This window comes from Mugil cephalus, chromosome 15 (assembly GCF_022458985.1).
Source record: "Mugil cephalus isolate CIBA_MC_2020 chromosome 15, CIBA_Mcephalus_1.1, whole genome shotgun sequence".
NCBI lineage: Eukaryota > Metazoa > Chordata > Actinopteri > Mugiliformes > Mugilidae > Mugil > Mugil cephalus.
In genome coordinates, this window is record NC_061784.1 from 1,874,044 (window position 1) to 1,894,921 (window position 20,878).

At 40.2% G+C, this 20,878-nt stretch overlaps 1 protein-coding gene across 4 annotated transcripts; it reads right to left on the reverse strand.

The window, feature by feature from the left end:
* Positions 1-332: 332 nt before the first annotated feature.
* mepcea (methylphosphate capping enzyme a) lies at positions 333-9,842 on the reverse strand. Of its 4 annotated transcripts, none has more exons than XM_047607123.1 (5): positions 9,694-9,842; positions 6,991-8,843; positions 4,872-5,090; positions 4,640-4,763; positions 333-4,561 (listed from the first exon to the last, which is right to left on the reverse strand). In XM_047607123.1, exons 2-5 carry the CDS (start codon positions 8,794-8,796, stop codon positions 4,527-4,529), a joined length of 2,184 nt encoding a protein of 727 aa, XP_047463079.1. In that variant the 5' UTR covers positions 8,797-8,843; positions 9,694-9,842; the 3' UTR covers positions 333-4,526. The 4 variants fall into 4 exon arrangements, with proteins under 4 accessions (XP_047463079.1, XP_047463082.1, XP_047463083.1 ...); XM_047607126.1 differs by having other exon boundaries at positions 6,991-8,814; positions 9,694-9,830; XM_047607127.1 differs by lacking the exon at positions 9,694-9,842 and adding an exon at positions 9,228-9,456 and having other exon boundaries at positions 6,991-8,814.
* Positions 9,843-20,878: the final 11,036 nt, after the last annotated feature.

Below are 20,878 nucleotides of genomic sequence, written 5' to 3' on the forward strand. Positions count from 1 at the left end.
CAGTACAGAGGGAGACGGAGGGCAGATGTGACTCCATGACCCCTCACACCAGACTGCGTAGGTTTGGGGCGAATATTCAACTCCTCAATATCAGTTCTCAGTGAAAGATGATCATATGTCTGTCTGATTAGCTCTGGTCGTGGGTTTGATTCCCACGTTGACAGAGACGGTACCCCCAAAAGTAGTCCCCCGTGGCCCTTTCACAATTTCCCAGAGGGAATTTTCTAGTTTCTTTAAGAGGGAATGTAAAATTTAGTATAGTGTGAAAAATCTGCATTAGGACAAATTAAATTAAAATAAGGCACTGGATAAGCAAATACTAACACACGGAGTCTGGAACCAGATTTAATCAATTAAAATGTTAAACACAGAGGAACATTCAGATATATCTTGTTGTTCAGAGGCATGAAAATTAAAAGCTTCCCTGACATAAGGGGGTTAATTGGAACAGTTTTTCCAGAAAACTGTTTTTTTAGGAAAGTTAAGGTACATGTAAAACATCAACTGTAACTGCAAAAATGCACTAGTCTAATTCCCATGTTTCATAGCAGTGCAAATTCAACACAAAGATGCGAATTTCAGTGCTGCTTAAAAACATATAAAACAAAACAAATAACATACACCCCTTGAGGCTACGCGTTTTTAAAGAGATCAAAATGGCACCTAGCACCATATAGTTTTAGGACAATTTTAATGTTATATAACTTTTGATAAATTTGAGGCAGAAGTGTAACGGTAACTGCAACCCCTTGTCAAAGCTTTGTTGTGTTTCACTGCTCATGCTGCTCAAATCTTACATTCAAGTTGTAGCTAAATGTTACTTTTGAGGAACTAGAGGTTAATTAGTTCAAGTGTGAGCATAGTGTGTTTACTTCTGTTGCTCCCACAGCATATTCTGCATGAATAAATTCTATGCATATTTTTGTAAAACTAAAAAAAAAAGCAGAAATGTTAATTTCTTCATTTTGTATTTGCTTGTACTAAGTTGTCTTAGCACCATATAAACATGTATCCTGCAGTTTTCACTTCATGAATTGAAAAACATTCAGTCCAATGAGAGGATATTAAATCTACTGCACACAGCTACAATCTGAATATTAGATCTGAGCAGAGTACGCTTCTGAAACAGTAATAAAACTAAGGAGGAGTAACTTCAGTAACTCCTTTTCATTTAATTCCCTAAAAATTACGCTGACTGCACACTACCAGAGAAAAACCTCAAGGGGAGTACAAGAGATTTAAACAGCACTGTATGTGACAACATGGAATTTAACATCTCCAGCAAAAGTCATGCTTTAGCTTGAATACCTGGACTTACAAGTCAGGCATATACCACTGCTAAGACAGTAAGGTGCAACTTTAACCTTGGTGGCAAAGCAAAAAGTAGCTTTAAAGTATTCTTTTCTAATTAAAATGATTAGATGGTCTGCAAGAATGAGAACATCTGTTAATAATGCCAAAGAAAAACGCCCTTGAAATTACAGCAGTGGGCTGGTCTAAGCCTGAGGATCCGATTGTCTTAGCTTAGGAGAAAAGGTGTGGTCTGGTGGCCTGTGCCTGATGGGCCAAAGGAGAAATTTCACTTTTAATTCAAAATGTAACCTGTAGCTTCAGTTTACAGATTAACTGCTGCTCCATGACTTGTTACAAAAAGTCTGAAAGAAAATTTAACATGTCAAATGAAGTGAAATGAGAGTGCACACTGACACCAACACTCTTTCCAAATGATTTATAAAAAAACAAAAAACAAAAAAAAAGAACAATAACAAAGCACTAATCTAACAATCAATGTGCCTGCCAGGACAGAACAAAGCAAAAACATCAGAACTTCGCAATGTACATGTTCATTTGTTGTTACAAAGCTGGATTACTAAGCTGTTTCTGAATTCAAAAAGACTCGTTCATAAATTGGCAGAAAACATGTTGAAAAAACAAACTCAAATGGCAAAAGCCGTAATGAACTTAATATTGACAAAACTTGAACAAAATTTGCAAAGGTATTTACACAGATTTACTAAAATAGAAACATATATCACCTCTCACTCCTGCCCTAGTATGCCAAATGCTGTAACTGAACCAGTCACAAAAAATGAAGATTTTCTTTTGTCCCAGCCACTTAAAAGCAGTGGTGCTCAGTGTTCACCAATAAAGACACAATCACAATGACTTCCTGTAACTCAAAACTGTCCCCGTCAGGCCAAAGACTAAGACTGTGATACCACATTGTATCAAACAGAGCAGAACACCCATAATAAATGTTGCCAGTGTGTTAATACAAACAGCCTTTTCAAAGTGGTTTAAAAAAAAAAAAAAATCACATGGATATATTCATTTTAAGAAATAATCTATTTTCTAAGAATTTTTGCTGAGTCTCATGGAAGTTGAGTCAAGTTAGAAAATTGATGTAAGTGACTAGTGATGACCAGACCATACGAAACAATGCAGACATCCAATTTATGAACTCAAGATGATGCAGCAACTTAGAACAGGTCTCTGTCTCAAATTTTACACTCCAATTCTCAGTTCTCAGTCTACGGAGCCCCTGAAAGGTCACAACGAGAAATCTTTACCTCACAATAGGTTTTGTATTTCCTCTGAGCTGGGTTAAGCTACAGTTTCATGCAGAATAGCTAGGCAGCCTGTGGTTGTGACTACAGTGAGGGCCAGAGCACCCTCAGCAGTTGTGGCTTCTCAAGAAAAAGTCAGCATGATAGCATTTAGAAAGAAAACTAGAGGAACTGGTTGATTAGCTCCGTCTCTCTCTGGCCACTATCAGAACAGACTGGATCTGACTATCTGAGCCGCCTTGGGACGACAGTCACAGTAATTGATGTTGGAATCATGACTGTTCTAGTTATGACTGGAAGATGTTTAATATGTGCGGTATTTAAGGTATCTTACTGTATTCCTTCACTACTCAGGTGTGTTGGTAACACACGCAGCGCAGGTTCAATCATTAATATCTGAACAAAAACCGTATATCCAGCCTCAGATTGAACCATCACAGCCAGGCAGTAAGAGACCTGTAATAGAGCAGCCATGCAAAATGCTTCAATTACAGTCATATCCTCATAGCTTCTGTAGCGGTTTCGTTTAGTTTCCTAACGTAGCTCTGCATTATAGCTGGACAGAATGAATGTAAAGCACATTGAGAGGAAAACAAAAGTAGTCAGCCAAATGATTCTCTTTGTGACCTTTCTGGGGGCTATGGAACCAAGTGAAGGGAGTTGTAAACAACACGCAAGTTAGGAGTATGGCTTAAAATAAAAGTAAAAATAGTCCAATGTATGCTACAAATCTACTTTGCAAAATAGTCTCAATGCTAAATTCTGTAGACATGAGTCAACAGTGTCCTTGGCTCAAGTGAATTAGCAATTGCCATTAGGATGTAGCATTGTAAAATCTTAAAGAAACTTTGAAGTGATTTGTTGTTTACTAATTGGTTCATGAGTTAGACTGTTCGTACTCAGACTGGCTATGATCATTTTTCTTGAGAGAGTAGATCTTTCAGCTTTAGTCTGGTGTAGTCTTAGGTAAAATGTGTGCACTTAATACTGTCTCTATGTTATGATGTTATTTAACACGGTTGTCTTTGTGCAGTTTAGAAACTTTTCATCCTTTCACTGGAAAATGACACACTTTGACAAAGTTAATCCAGCTCTCAGGCATATTTTGCAAAATAATTAACACAAACAAGCAACATACCCGTGTGGCAAGATGGGCCAAATACATAAACTCTTAGTGTTACACTGAATTCACAGCAGATTGATTTTGTTTGACTGTTTTAAATTCACCAAGATGATGGCCTGCATTTATAAGCCTGCTGCATCAGCACTGAAGAATTCAAACATAAGGCAGCACCAGTAAGTTGTGATTTGTATGCCATCAGTGGCGCTTCGTTCATGAAAAGCCTACAGAGTGTGATGCACAGCATAAAACACATTACCTGCACTTCAATGTAGCTTTTTAAAAGATTTCCGTGATGTCTGTGGAATGGCTATGAAATCCAGTGGCACACTAAAAGTTGATGAATTTATCTATGTTTTTATAAGTGAAGTGAAGGACCAAATAAGTCTACCTTATTGGGCAATCCTAGGATAAATGATGAATGATGTATGGTGATGCCATGGCACAAAAGGATGCGCTAAAACTAAATATATATGGCCAAAGATATTCAAACACAATTGCATCACACTGGGGCATTGTCAGCGCTAGTATAGTCAGAGGAAATGATCAGACGAGCACTTCTTCCACAGTCAAGAGTTCTATCCAAGTGTACTCCAGACTTTTCCTAAGATCTTTGCAGCCACACAGGATTCCGATAGATGTCTCTTCACAGCAGATCTCTACAAAATTTGTTCCACTTTTGGTCCCATTTTCTTTTCTGATGTTCATCTTCAGCATCCGAAGCTGGAGTAACCGTTAAGGACTCAGAGGACTCCTTGCAGTCCAGTGCAGCTGGCTGGCTTGAATGTATGATGGAGGTATAGGCTACTCACATTCAATGATGTTCAAGGCAGGGGTGGTCATTTGTGAAAAACATAGATTGGCCTCTGAAAACCTTTGGGGGAAAAGGAGACATTAAGCTATGATGGTAAGAATAAACAAATACAGAGAATAAAACTCACTGAGTAATTACCTCTTACTGAACACTTGGGGGCCCCAATGTACTCAAAACTGGTGAAGCCCACGTCGCTTGTAAGATATGATGAAAACTGGTCAGGTTTGAGACGGATGCTGTGATAATTCCTGCAAATATTATCCTGTCAGGTGAGAAAGAAAGTCTGTTATATTTCAGCCAAACAGCTCAGCTATTAAAATCATAAGAGACAGAAGGTAGATAGAAAAACTCTGGCTTCTCAGCTTCTTACAGTCAACTTCTTTCTCCTCACATAGGACTCCCAGGGCTGAGGCTCCAGGATGAACATCCCTCCAGGATGTAGATGTCTGTAGACTCTCTTGAAAAGCCGCTTGAGGCCACTGTCTCCCCAGTTTAAGTGAACCCATTTGGTAACGCTCAGGCAAAGGATCACGTCATACTCCGGCCGCTGAGTCAAAAGCAGATTATCGTTCTCCAGTACGTAATTGGCCTGAAGGAGAGAAGTGAAGTGAGGAAAATATGGCCTTGAAAGGACAAATGTCGCTGTGCAGTCATAGCTGTGATATAGACTTCTTTTGAATCATGAGCAAATTAGGTCTGTAGCTAAGAAACTGGAAATAGAAAGGGCTCCAGTGAACAGCATTGATGAAAACATCTTAAACTTAGTTCAGGGTCTGTTGTCCAGCACTGAGTGGTAAAGTGCAGATCAACCTACTGATTGCTGACTAATTTCTCTTGCATATCAGTTTTGGTTCATATAAGAAATAAAAGAAGACCGTGGCATTTAGAAGCTATATTTGCAAAAGCATCCTGTACTGACATACAAAGCAAATCTTTGGCTCTTAGCAAACCAAATGAGCTGCATACACACTGGTAGCATCAGGAAATGAAATTGTACCAATATTGCTGATGAGAATTTAACTGCCAGGTGCCACTGTAAGAGCTAAGCTGATGCATACCAATGTTGAATGAGAAAATTCAGCAGAGTAAAAGAGGAACAGAGGGAAAGTCTCAAATATATAAAAACTAGGAACAACCGACAATTTCCACAGTGGACATTTTGAAAGGGAAAAACACAGGTGTGATTAGCAATAGCATAGACGTGGTAGAAGCCTGATGAAGGCTTCAAGTCAGAACAGAATGTTGTCAGTATGACTAAAGGCTTTTACTAGAAAGTTCGTCAAATTCTCAACTATGCAACATAATAGGCAGATGCCTGATTCCTATTTGCTGCTTCAAATTTCAGTTCACAATATCAGTAGTTGCTTTAGTCTAGATAAGATGTCACACAAAATTTAAGTATGAAATACAGTTGTATATTATTTGCATAAAATTACTTTATTCATTTCCAAACTGGGAGATACCAAGGTCCTTTACAAGAGAAGTTCAAGACAGAAAGTTCTCATTTGATCTACTTAAAGGAATTAAGTCATCATTAATATATCTGTGCCTTCCCTACCCGATCGATGATATAGGGGCCTATCCAAGGCCTCTTAAAAATGACTGGATTGTATTGAGTCATTTTGAAAGTCATGTTTGTTTTACAGCTAAAGAAGACAATCACACATGTCTGCTGCACGGAAATCCTTTACATAGATTTCTGCGGTATAGTTTTATAATGCGGAATTGTGATTTAGTATTTGTTGTGACAGTGGAAATGTTTAAGTTGAGCTATACACCACAGAGCTATTTATATAGGCCCACATATTAGTTTGTTAGCTGGTGGTTTATTTGGTTAAAACCATCCAGCTCCAGGTGTCATTTGGGATAACATCCACCATACTTTTTTCTTTTAAGGTTATTTATTTAAGGTAATGAAGAAGCCTCTACTGTTTTACTGTTGTGTTGTAGAACTTCATTAAATTCTTGGAGGAGTAGCTAGGAGGCAGGTATTTTTGTCTTGAGCTATTGCAGAACTACTCACCAGTAAAGCATATAGGTCTACCTACATTGGACTGATTTGGAAGTTTATTGTACTTAACATAGTTGCACAGTACACATGCAATCTATGAGACTGCAAGTCTGATAAGAATAATCTGTGAATCACCAGGGGGAACATTCTGTTTAATTATTACTGTTACTACTAAAAACTTCCTATCATATGTTTAATAGCACATGCAGATACCGAATGCAGCACACTGCCATGCTGCAGTGGAAATGACTGAGCTGTGACAGCGCCACCCCAATTTAGAAGCAACGGGATTATTATTATCATCATCGGGTCCCAGTGAGAGAAAGTGTGAGTACAAATGGCATTAAGTCCTCTTGTGAAGTCAGAAACTCTGACTGCCAATACCTTAATATTAATGTACAAATTGCAGTACAGAGAAAAAGCACAAATATCTCAGACATACTGCCAAACAATGTTTACACACAAAATGCTGTCTTACCTTGATGAAGGACACATTTGAGGGGAACTCTCCAGGCTGTGTGGTGGATGTGTCTGTTAGTGGAGGTGCAGCGATAGGGCCCCTGGAGATCCGTAGGGACACTGGAAAAGAGCAACTCACAGAGTGATCTGCAGGGGGTGAATCACAATCTTCTTGCTTTGTTTGCACTGTTTTGCTGTCCCGCCTCTGGGTCCCTGTCGCATCTGTGTGACAGGAGTCATTGTCATTTACAGCCTCTGCAGGGCCACTTTCCCCTTTAAATGGTCTCCCGTTTTCATCCCTGCTCTCGGCTTCATTGTGCTTCTTTTCTGTGCCTGTGTGTCTCTCATTTCCATTCCTCTCCTCTGATTTAGTAGTCTTTGCCCCCTGTGTTGCACGCCTGGCCTCTTGGGTCTGAAGCTCAGACAGATAATGTCTGATGTTCTTTCGAGCTGCATGTATCAGACCACCATCGATATCTAGGCCCAATATACGGGCAGGTCTTAGCATTTTGGCAATATAGAGGGTTAGGTGGCCTGCGTTGCAACCCAAGTCTAGTACATGTTTACCTTCAAACCACTCTGGACGAAGCACACGTAGACGTGGGTCTTCATTATTGCCTGGGTTGCGGTAGCCATAATACTTATTATAGTTCCCATACTGAAACTTCTTCTGCTGTTCCTTAGACTGGTTGTACGGCTGCTGGTGCTGGCGAAGTCCTGATCCTGTTTTGGGACCACTTCTTGGTGTGTGGAAGGAATTAGAATTTCTTGGGCCTGCTGTACCACAGCTCTTGTCACCAGTAGCTGACTTTCCGATGGGAGTAGAATGGGTCACAGGGGGGTCCATTTTGCCTGAGTTACGTCTTCGCTTCCGCCTGCTTGTGTGCTGATTTGGTGCCCCTGACAAAGAAGAAGTGGAATCCTCTGCGGATACAGACGTCACCTCCTCCTTGCAGCTGGCTAAAGAGTCAGCTGTGTGCTCATGGGAATCCCCTGTGACACTGGAGAAACTGTTGGGCTCTTTGGAGACATCAAGTGCAGATAATGAATCTACCGTACCTGGATGTAGTGCGGAAGTGCCACTTTTAACCTCACTTTTTCCTGATTCTGAGAGGTTGATTTGAGTTGCTGAAATCCCACCCCCACCTCCTCCTCCTCCTCCATGGTGCCTATTGCGGTGTCTTTTCCTTCCTCCACTCTTGTAGGGGGACACCAAAACGCTGCAGTCCGCTATCCCACTGTTTAGGTTCAGTGGATCTGTGATGTCTCTAGGGATGAGTATCTCCACAGGGTCTCGACTCTTCGCTGGAAGTGGCGAGGATTTGGGAGTCTCTGCATTGAGCGCCTTGTTGACCTCCTCATCAAGCAGGCTGTTGAGATTCAGCGGGTCAAAAATATTTCCACCCAAGAGGAAGTTGGTAGGCAGGACGGAGTCGCTTTCTGAGTTGGCCCTTCGTCTCCTCTTTCCAGATGTCGGATGCTTGAAGCTAGAGTTTGAGGTGTTGCGCCGCTTTGTTAGTTTTGTCTGTTGTTGTTGCTGTTTGGAATGATGAAAGCTGTTCCTGCGATTGATGCTATTCTCGTTCCCTCTGGCTGTCTGTCCAGCATTGTCCGAGAGGTTTAGAGCGTCGGTCGTGCTGGTGTGTTTTGGTGAGGCTGCAGTGCCGGGGACAGGACAAGCAGCTGCAAAGTCAGGAGTGACTGCAGTTCCCTCCATCATCACGGACAGACTGCTGTAACCCCGAGGACAATCCGTGAGCTGGAGTGATGAAGTCGAGCTGGCCTGTGTGCTGCCACTTTTTGCAGAACCCTCATCGAGAGACATCTCTTCTGGTTTCCAGAGCTGATGAAGACATGGGAAGTTTTGTAGGACTGAAAATCACAGAACAACCAAAGGCAAATCATAAAGCATAATAAAACTGCTGAACACAATAAATCTTTATATGTAGTGTTAACAATGTTACTTTAAACTACGTGTTTCCACACTGCAGCAATAAAACACTCAGACATGCTAAGCAATGCCATTAAGTTGCTCAACATTACAGTTCAGTTGGGCCTATAGGAATCCGAAAAGAAACTGTGGCTAATCACTTTGCAGAAGATGGTGAACAAAATAATGCCTCACTTTTCACTGTCAAGTCCTAACACATGATTACAAGAATGCCAAAGCTCTCCCTTTTACCAAGCCCGTGAGACTACACCCCTATCAGGCTGGTAACCTGCATTGTGAAGCCTGCCTACTCAGGGGTTACTGACCTGAAAAGTTTGGGAGCCTCTGTGTTATCCAGTTAGCAGGCTAGCTACTAGCTCGTGCACCGCGGGCCAGAGGAGTAACGTAAACGTCGAGTAAACGTTCGGTCCTCTCTGGCCAAAAAGCCTTATTAGACACACAGAGTCAAATACCCTGCTCGATGTGCCGTTGCCTGACCACCACATAAGGAAAATATTTATTAGAGCAATACTATCTCGTTGCCACACATTAGCGTGCTGTCAACAGTGTAGTCGCCATCAAAATACATATCAGCTCGCAGCCCCCCGCCTCCCGCCTCCCGTCGGGCCGGACTGTCACCACTCCGCACTCTCTCCAGTCGAGCTAACGTTAGCGTAGCTAGCACACAAGAGTCCCCACATCAACACAACGGGGGAGGGGAGCAACACGGACACAAGCAGACACGCCACGGCTATTCCCTGTCGGTGCGTTCGCCACTAAGACTCCACTGACCTCCAAACTGCCTTGTCGACTTCTTCAGTCAACTCCTAGTCGGCCACAGTCAGGCACCTTGGTGAATTAATGTTTCCATTCGCTGACAGAGTCGGCATGGCGGCGCATCCGGGCTCCGAGCTGAATGTAGCCCAAGACGACTGGGGCGGACGGAGATGATCTCTGGCTGACTGGTGCCCGCAAGGTGGCGAAGAGGACGCCTTTCTAGGATATTATAATGAGCTCACAACTACTGATGAATGCCAGGATGCACCACCGATTACTTTCCTTTTCGATTAAGGAGCAGTTCAAAATAAACGACTTAGTGATTCATACTGACATTGATAAGTAAAAAAAAAAAAAAAACACATACCAAACCATAGTAACTGTACAAAGCTGCACAATCGTTTCCTTACCCAAGTAATCAATATAAGTTTATTGAAAGTCAATTTGTTGTTAGTGTTTATAGACTAAACGTCTTAACCCTAACATACTCATCAAATTATGTTGTTTTTGTATTCATATAGCCATTGCAGAGTAACGTCAGGGCTCGTTGTTTCAATGTACAGTACTTCAGCTCGAAATGTATTCATTAGTTGCTGAGTTACTATACCTTTGTATTTCCTACATTTCTACATAAAAATGACTTAAAAATAACATCAGCAGACCCAGCCCAATCAAACAAATAAAAGTAAAACGCTAAATGCTATTGTGCATTTATTTATTCAAGAAACGAAATAAATTATTTGTACATATCTGTGTAAAAGTAAGCGAACCTTCAGTATCTGGTGTGACACTCTTGTGCAGCAATAAAAGTAACTAAACGTTTCCAGTAACTGTTGATCAGTAGTCTAGAGCAGCTTGGAGAGATTTTAGCCCATCCCTCAGAACAGAACCACTTCAGTTCTGAGATGTTGGTGGGTTTCCTTGAATGGATGGCTTGTTTCAGATCAGGCCTTTTCCCAACCATTCCAAAACATTAATCTTGTTCTCCTTTAACCATTAATTTGTAAAACAACTGTGCTTGGGGTCATTGTCACGCTGCATGACCCAATTTCTCATATTCAACTCACACTTTTAAAATTTCCTGGTATACTTTACAATTCATAATTGATGGCGAGCCGTCCTGGCCAAGATGCAACAAAATAAGCCCAAACAATGACATTACTACCTCTGTGTTTCATGGATGTGATGAGGTTCTGATGCTGGAATGTAATGTTTTTTCATCGAGAGCAATGATGTCTCTTATTCAGACCAAATTATTCTATGTTGTTCTCTTTTGTCCACAAAACATTTACTCAATAGTCTTCTGGTTTGTCCACATATCCAAGACAAGATAAGATAAGGTAAGATAGGATAGAACTTTATAGATCAGAAGTGAAACTCTAAATTTTAAACACACCTGTGCATTAAGTAAACGTTAAAAACTTCTTCTCCTTATTCTTTCTACACAGTCAGAAGTGTTACCTGTGTCATGCAGAGATAAGCAATGCAATACAGCTTCAAGCCTAAGATAAGGAAGGAATCTATTGGTTATCACAACCATGGCTACAATCCAAGAAGACTAACCAGTGTTCAGAGCAAGCCTGATATCAGGAATCTGTATTTGAACTAGCAGGACATTTTTCAGAGGTACCAAGGCAGACACTTATCACTTCCATCCCCACATAACTGTGGTCGTTGTGGCCTGTGTTTAACACTCAGACTGAAGTCACAGGCTGTGGTCTCGGCTGACGGGTGACTCAGAGCATTTATTTCACTGAATAGTCTTTGTGATCTAAATTATAACAACCAGGTTCTGCCATGGAAAATATACACACTATAAGTGAGGCCTTGCTGATATTTTTGTCAGTCAGTGAAGCATAAATATTTTTTTAGTTAAGTTTTACAGTGAGAATTATTGCAGAACTGCGAATGATCATTTATGTGTGAAATTTTATGTGTGCAGTTGAGTTATTTTGATTTTATGCAACCCGCTGTCTTTGTATGGGAACACAGGAAGGCACAGAACAAAAGGTTACTTAAAATAAAAGTGATCATGCATTGTGTCTTCACTACCCTTCACTTCTACTTTTGTGCGTGATTCACTATAGTAATTGCAAAAAAAAATAATATTAATTTATTCATTCATTTGCTATAACCACCCGTCTTCGAGGGGTTGTCATCTGGGAGCTTGAGACTATCTAAACTGTCATTGGGTGAGAGGCGGGGTACACCCTGGATAGGTCACAAGTCTTATCACAGGGCTAACACAGAGAATCCGACAACCATCCATGCTACGGCCAATTAAGAGTCACCAGTTAACCTTATGAGCCTTTGTACTGTGGGAGGAATCCGGGTAGCTGGGTACTGTGAGAGTACCCAGAGAAAACAGACGCAAGCACAGGGAGAACATGCAAACTCCACTCAATACTTGAGTTGATTTTAGACACCAGCAGTCCTCCGAATAACCACAAGAGGGAGACACAACACGACTTAAATAATAGCAATATGCAACAACAATTGGCAGCATGTGCACTTGCAGAAATGCACTTTGGCAGTATTTCATTTCTCAGTCTTACTTGTTCTCTCTAGAGCCTTCTTCTGATTCACACTGTATGGTGGCAATGATTATTGCATTGCAGCTGACATTAAATGTTCCAGGTCAGTTTTCTCAGTTTATTTTTTATAAATGAGGTATAAAAGGGTATAAAAGAGATAGTGTGTTTCTTTTTTACTTCTTCTTTTTTTTTTTTTTAAATAAAGTAATACCATAGTACACAAGTAATTCTCATATTCGGGTTGTCTTGGTTAATGAGTTAAAAGAACAGAGCAGCCTCATCCCACCCAGAGAGAGACTCTGGCAACTCCTTTTGCAGCTGTGGCAACAGGAGTGTTTGTGTTTTTCACAGGAGATCCCTACAGTGGAAAGAAACTCAGCTCTCAAGCATTCTGTGAAGGCTCTATTTTAGAAATAGTATATTTAAAATTTTCCATGTAATCAATTTATTGGCACTATAGGCGCAATTGTTTGGCTCATCAAGTAGCTTATCAGTGTGCTTGAATGATAATAATAATGAAACTGAGACATTATATTACCAGGTTGTAAATCATTCAAGTTGAAAACCTGATCACTGTGGGCAACCTTAGATCTCTCTCAAATTAGAGATTTATTGCAGATGGAAGAACATTTGACTGAATCAACCACTAATCTTAGACATAAGATTATAAATGATTAAAAACAACAGTAATCTAACTACCATGCGGCTATCAATCCTCTTACTCTTCCAGAAACGACAGCAATCCTGTTATCATTGTAAAACTCTGTATGAACTGCCACCACACAATGACGCTGTTTATATAATAATCAAATATTTTGTCTTTGCCTATGATTCTACACCACAAATATAAATGTGAGTCACGTATAAGTCAGGTAAAAGAACAGGATGTCTTCAGTATTTTTATGCAATTATAGGTGTGGCTTCCTTCAAGCAGGATCCTCACTGTTGATATTCTCTGCTCAAGTTGACAGCATGTTCCCTAATTGGGTTTCAAATTAGTGCCACAGACTCTGTTGGGTAAATGAGTAACCCCCTCTCTCTAATCTCTATACAAGGAGAAAATAGGAGAGAGGGTACCTGTTCCCCCGCCTCTGTCCCCCTCTTTTCTCATGTTAATGGGGGTGCGGCCCTCAATCCCGGGCACCATCTGCCCTTCCTCAGGCTTTGGGCCCCAAGCGCTCCAGACGTGTCCAATTGTTTGTGTGTGTCCAAGCAGAAAGTGGTGAGTACACACGGTTCTTGTGGCCCAATAGGCTCCTCCATCAAGCGCACGAGCCTGCTGTTCATTAGCCTGCATGTGATGGAGGGAGGGGGCTGCTCGCGTGCCCTGTGTGCCGTAACATCGGGACGATCCACTGTTTGTTTTGTTCAGTTTTGAGCGTGTTGTCACAGCAAGTAACCGTCGGCTGAGGGACCATTCGTCAGGTCATCATGCTACTTAAAGTGTCATTTTCTTAAATGAATTACATCAGATGTGTTCTGGCTGACGATCTTTTGATTAATCTTTTTGCTCTGAACAAAATGCATCGTTCGATTTCAAATCAAATCAGACCATGAGGTGGGCAAACAAGAATGGAGAGGATCGCGACTGATGATTCAAACTATGATTTAACTGCATTCTGTAATGAAATTTAAAAAAAATGTGAAGAAACTGAAACATGGATAATTCAATTCCCAAATATTCAAAATATGCTTTCTCTGACTTGTCAGGGTGTGCTGCTCTTTATTCAACTAAAAAGAAGGGACGTTTTGCTCCCTTCACAATAGACCACAGGATCACTATGAGTGGAAATACCCCTCATTTCAAATTTATGAAAAACTGTTAATCTTGTTTTTCTATTCAATATTTTGCATCTAAGGTATAAACATTATTTCCGACCTTTCTATGAATCCCCACGTGAACCAGCACAAATCTACCAATTAACTGACACGTCCCTGACAGGCACATTATGACTTTCCATTGGACCTGCCCTCCTCATTTTCAAAGCTACATGCTGCTGGCTGCATTGAGATTAGTTATTGAACTGGCCAAGCAAAGGGAAACAAGGCCGCTTCAGAGCCGTGGCACACAAAAAGCCAGCTGTCAGTAGGAGGGGCTTGTTCAGACCAGTGTTGTCATGGATAGTACTTTTGTGTTGTGTTGCCCTTTGAGAGCTGATAGGGGCTCCTATGCTGGACTGCCGGGCACTGATTACTATTGACACGGGCTTGATTGAGGATGAGCCAGAGAGCAGATCTAAACATGCAGCAGGGTTTTCTTAACAAAAAAAATATCAGTAAAGATGAAGCTAGGATTAATACTGTGTGGTTGGTCCATCCATGAGGAGAGACAGCTTAGAAAGTGTCCAACCGTTGTGGTTATATTTGACTGTTTGTGGGCTGAACTAATTTCTCACAAACAAGGTAAAAAATAGTGGATTATTAGAGCTGAAAACAAGTTGTGTCTGAAGACATTTATTCGTCATCATTTGACTGCACTGCACTAATACTGTAAAATAGCTGACCACTGGTGCTATCCTTTTTATAATACTTGTGTAACAACCATAAAATAATAATATAATAATAATATGTTTCTAAGCACGAACACACCCTCACACACATAATAAAAACCTCACTAATCCCCAGAGGTCACTCATTTGCCTCCACACCCCTGTTTTACATTCAGAGGCGGGTCTCTGAGCATCTTCTTGGCAGTGTCAGAGCTGATGTCCTTGCTGAGAGTTTTAAAGCTTTTATGTATGATTTAACACCGCTGTACTGGACGGTAAAACTGAGTCGTTATACGTAGTGAAAATATAGAACCAGGGTTGTTTAGTTATATGATTTTAGACTATTATTCACAACCATAAAGGCACATATTTACACTGAATGGCATTAATCCATACCATTGTAATACCAAAATATTAAATTATTAGGTGCTTTAGTGGTATTTTGGCAGCTCATTTTTTGAAAGTGTGTTTATATCAGCGCTATTAAAGAAGAGATAGTAACAGAATATCGTACACCCCTGTCCATGAAGCTTTTAAGTCAACTGTCCAATTACACTCAAATGTCAGAGTAAAAAAAAAAATCCTCAAATCCCCTTTAAGAGCAGATTTACCAAAATCTGAATGGTTAAAGCTGAATTGTGCTGAAATTACTGACCAAATGTTCAACCAGAGAAGAACAAAACCAAAGGACTGTTTAAAAATACATCAGTCAGACATAACATTAGGGCCACCTGCCTAATATTGTGTAGGTCTCCCCTGTGGTGTGTGTATGTGTGTGTGTGTGTTTGTGTGTGTGTGTGTGTGTGTGTGTGTGTGTGTGTGTGTGTGTGTGTGTGTGTGTGTGTGTGTCTGTGTGTGTGTGTCTGTTGGGGATGACTGCTGCCATAAAGGAGTGGGGGGTGCCTGATCTGGTCTAGATGGGTGGTACATGTCTACGTGATCCAGGTCTAAAGGTTTCCCAGCAGAACATTTAATTGTCACAAGATGGTCAATGTTATTTACTTCTCCTGTCAGTGGTTTTAATGGCCGGAGACTCCCAGACTAAGCATCCTCTTTGAATAAGCAGGTCGAGACATAGCCAACATTTTAAAACTTGGCAAAGGTGTTTAGTGTACAACATTAAACCGTGTCTGTAATCTATAATTATTGTGCTTGGCTGTCAGCATCCGCATTACTGCTGACCATTTTCGCTGAAAAAGGACCAGACTCAATGAGCTGTTTTCGTAACCTATAAATAGGTTACCCATAATCAGGATAGAGGCCTATTAACCTCAGTTATATTCCTTTGAGGGGAACCTCTGCTATGTCAGCAAACACAAAAACTCTTCCTCATTGTTACTGCGCTGCAGCATGGATGAGAGCAACTCGTAATGTTTGACATGCTGAATTACAAGTGGAGGGATTTTAAAAGTTAATCTGATATGTTAAAACGGAGAGCATTTAATACACTGCCTGTACCAGCCATCTCTCTTCTGGCTTATCAGCATGTGTCAGAACACTCAGAATCAAAACTGACCTTTGGAATATAAGACAACTTTTTTGTATGTGTCTTATGCATAGGACATTGATTAAATATTATGATTTGGGAATATTTTTGCAGCCATCCTTGTAAAAATACACTATATAAAAACAACATGCACTCTTACCAATATGGTTTTACACTTCACTGCCGTTTTGTATCCAATATCTTGGAAATTCAGAGGATATTTGTGGTTGAATCTGATAACCTGATTGACTTGCTCCATCACAGCAAAATGCTCCTTTGTTCTTGAACTACTGTCAGGTTTAATATTGCAGCAATGTGCTTCCAGGCACAGGTGAAACTGCTTATTGATGCCCACAGCAGAAAGCAAAGTTTTGTTTGGTGGGATTTACCTCTGCATACTTCACCTCTTATCATATATCATCATTTCCTGTGAGGCCTGCAAGTCTCTGTGAAGATTCCCTCTACTTCTACTCCCCAGGCACAGTGAATCTTGCCATAATATGATCATCCAAACCATAATTTGATATGTATTATACACTAGTGATTGACCAGTGCTGTGATTATTGGATTCTAAACCAAAGAAGCCATCATCTCAGATTTCTTCCTTCCATCTTACACAGTGATACATTCTTCTTTTCAGGAAATGCTGCGCACAAATAGGTGATGAGATTTCAATTTCATATTGCAGACATTTGTTTTGCAAATAAAGACAATACACCGATCAGGCATAACATTATGACCACAATCCTAATATTGTGTCAGTCTCCCTTGTGCCTCCAAAACACTTTTGACTCATCAACATGTATGTTGTTTCTGTTGATGGAATTTGTGGTTGACTTCACTCAAATGGTAAACTTAAGAGAAATGCAAACAACTCAAAGGGACTGAATTGGGTTGCAGAGCTTATCGTCCACAAAACAAGAAACTTTGCTGTGCACAGTGCATCAATGTATGATATTTCCTTTCCCCCAGAAGACAAAAAAGCATTCTAAGAAACAACAACAGACAGCAGGTCTTTAGGCATCTCAAGACATTGTGTATTCATGAGAGGAGTCAATATGAACTCTTCTGTCTTGTGGCATTTACAACCTCTTCTAAAAAGGTTATGGTTCACAATTTTTGATGTGTTTGTTGTTTTTTCCAGTAATGGCAGGCTCCAGAGAAGTATATTTTGTTGGAGGAAGGTTAATTAATACTGTACATTATAACTCTAGTCATATTTTCTAGCTTAGGTGGCTTCTAACAATTTCATAACAATGTTCTCACAACGTCAGGGCAATGTTACCTCTTGAAGGCTAATCATTTGTATTTGCACTGCTTTTCATGTTGCATGCTTACAAGGTCCATTCAAAGGCAGCATTTGTATCTACAAGATATTATTTAGATGTATACCACTCACCTAAACCAGAAAAGGGCACCCCATCCCATAACAATGACACTCCTTGATGGCAGCAGTCATCCCCAGCAGGATTCAGCCTGATACAGACACATACAAAAACGTTTTAGGAACAACTCAAAAAACATGAAGAACAGCAGATGAACAGCAGAAGGCATTGACCTGGCTTCCAAATTCACTAGATCCCAAACTGATCAAGTATCTGTGGGATGATCCACAGAGGACCCACCCCTCAACCTGTAGTACTGGTTTTCTTGCTAAGCTATAGTAAACGATCCGCTAGGCATTTTACTCTGCTTTACGTTTAAGTAAATAGCACCTGATATTTAGCAGCATCCAGACGATGGAGATAATATTGCATCTTTTTGGTCAATACACAAATAAGCTCTTTATTTAAACAAAGTTTTTTTATTCAAACTCATGCAAATAAATATTACACAACTGCCTCTTAAGTGCACAGTACCCATCAGGGGGGCTGCAGGCGGACTTCCAGGCGGTTTACCATAGGTCGAGGGAAGAGTCAGCAGCAGTGCTGCCATTTGAGGCGCTTCAAAAAGTCCGGGAAGAAATAGGAGCATTTGTTTGTGATGCCACTCGTCAAATAAAATGCTTAAGAGTCGTTGTTTTGAAACGAGATCACGTGTATGTGTGAATTGAGATCGATTAACGATTTATTGTGCAGCCCTACTTCCTAGTATGATTTCAATTTTAGGCAGTCCCAAAAATTGTGTGGTCTCCAATATTTTTTACAAATAAGCTCTTTAAAAACACAACACCAGATAAAAAGATAAAAGCAGAAGATTATTATGTATGTAAATTAGAGAATACTATGCTCTGCTATAGAACTGATGTCCTGGCCCTAATTAAAATGTTTTATGTATTCTCACCTACTGTGACAATGAGAGAGGAGGTATGAGTTCAGAATGTCTAAAGGGCACAGCAACAACACACATGGATGTAAAAGGAACACACCAGCTTCAGTAGAAAGTCTGTGCCCTTTCTAATCATTGTTGCCATCACAGTTTGTTTCTTTCAGAGAACAAAATCCCTGCTCTTCATAGACCACAGTAATCATTTTAATCCAGGTTGAGGCCATAATCTTATGTTGGTTTAACCTGTTAAATCTACAAAACAAACACAAGAAAATGAGTGAACCATAATTTGGTCAGTAATCAGCATATGTGGTATTTCTTTGCTAGCTGTTATGTGGATTCAGATTCTGTGCCCTTTATAACTGTGGATTAAAACTCATTATAGTATGACATTCACTCTGGAGTGGATGGTGGGAACACAGCTGGCCAAAATTAGAATACTGGGGCTCCATTGGTCCAAGGCAAAAGTATGAAAATGTGAATTGAACAATCTTTCTGTGGCTTGATGGTGTCTCAATGCAGAGCAGTGTCACCTCAGTCTGTTCACATGTTGGACCTGTGATGGACAGGATTTCAATCAGAGAATTTTCTGTAGGTGCCGTCCCACTGTGACACTGACTATTCATAGTTACAGTCACATGTACAGAAGTCATGAGCATAGAGAATTAATGAATGAGTGTCTGCTGCTGCTTATCCAAAGTTGGAAAAATTCTGCATAAAAAGAGACTTAAACACGATATGGGTGTCCTGAATCATCAAGACCAGCCAATATTATCCAAATACGTTTTTACCAAGGTTGTTGTCATCTTAGACTTAGGAGCATTATTATCTGTATGAACTGTTCCTCCTGTAACTTTGATCTGCATTTCTGACCTTCAGTATACACAAGGAGATGTGCACTCATCAGGCATAATATTATGACCACCTTCTTAGACTAAGATTTGGACAGACTAAATGATCTACGAGGGAAACTGCTTAGTCACAGTAGCTTAGCTGTTACAAAAAGATGAGCTGTTATACAGATGGGCAGAGTAGAGTATATAAGAAGTCCTGTAGCTCCTCTAGAGAATGAGCTCCTCTACCCCACTGGTGTCTGGTGTAGTGGATGGGATGGATTGTTCATAATGGAGAGCAGTTTATGCAGTGTTCTCCTGTCCATCACTGAGACAAACGTCTGATGACAGAGACAAACTGAAGTTGTGAGAACATTGTTATGCAACTGTTGGCCTCTAGAAGCTGCCTAAGCTAGATATTTAGCAAGTTAACAAACTTCAGATTATAAAATTAGAGAAAATGTATCTATACGACTAAATTTATCATGTGCAGTATTAATTAACCTTCCTCCAAAAAAAAACATACTTCCACAGTAACATCCACATGAATGCCAAGTCCAAAGGTTTCCCAGCAGAACATTTGTCACAAGATGGTCAATGTTATTTACTTTGCCTGTCACTGGTTTTAATTATGTTGCTGATCAGTGCATATACCTCATATGATTTAAGGATAACAGTCTTATATGACTGTTATGACAAACTTTGCATGTGTAACATTAATCATACTCTGTAGTCTAAGCCAAATGATTCATTTCAACAATATTTCCATATAATACTATTGTAGATATCTAGAATAGTTCTATAGTTTCTTAGAAAATGTTATTTCAATTTATTTTGAAAATTCACAAAACCCACTATCTGAAGTGAATGAAAAGGACACTGTGTTCCTGTGATCATCAGGTTCTCCATTTGGGAGAACAGTGTCACAGAACAGCCATATTACTCTCCAACAAGGAATCGACATTACAGGGGTTGTCAGGACAACCAGCCATGATTCACAGAGCCTCAGATAGGACTCCACCTTGGGCTACGAGCACTAGCCATGAGCCTGAGCAGATGCTGTGTCTGTCAGCCAATCACAGGTGCGATAGAGGAAAAAGATGACATCATAGGCAAATTAGGGCAAATGCAGTGAGCATTTTGGTTGCTATGTCCGCCTGCTTATAAAGTCAGTCACTCAGGGAAAAAAGGAGAAAGAAACCTGTGACTGTTGTGCAGATTAATGTTGATATTTCTGGAACATATTTATTTTGTGATTTACAAACGGAAAAAAATAATAAACAGAAAAACACACGTGTCAATGAAACATTTTATCACAAATGTAAACAGCACCGTCTATAATATTTGAATTCAAGGCCTTGAATGTTTGTATTTATTTTAGTAATCATTTAACTGGATTGACCATTTAAATTCTTTATGAGGAACATGCACATGTATATTTTGAGAATGCAATTAATTATGCTTTTTGTGTAGCAAATTATATGCTATTACTATCTATCTGTACTTTGGTCTACATGTTCTTTGTGATCCATATGCGAACTGCCAAATAGTAGAGGTTTTGTCAGTTCAGCCTTTTTGACCCTGCAGCAG

What these genes read in the sequence shown, in the direction of transcription:
- mepcea (XM_047607123.1), bottom strand. Translation starts at nt 8,796, where the DNA reads ATGTCTCTCGATGAGGGTTCTGCAAAAAGTGGCAGCACACAGGCCAGC. An exon ending in TGAGGAGAAAGAAGTTGACT is followed by an intron (nt 4,764 to 4,871) that starts GTAAGAAGCTGA and finishes CTCACCTGACAG; the next exon opens with GATAATATTTGCAGGAATTA. An exon ending in CCCCAAGTGTTCAGTAAGAG is followed by an intron (nt 4,562 to 4,639) that starts GTAATTACTCAG and finishes TTTCCCCCAAAG; the next exon opens with GTTTTCAGAGGCCAATCTAT.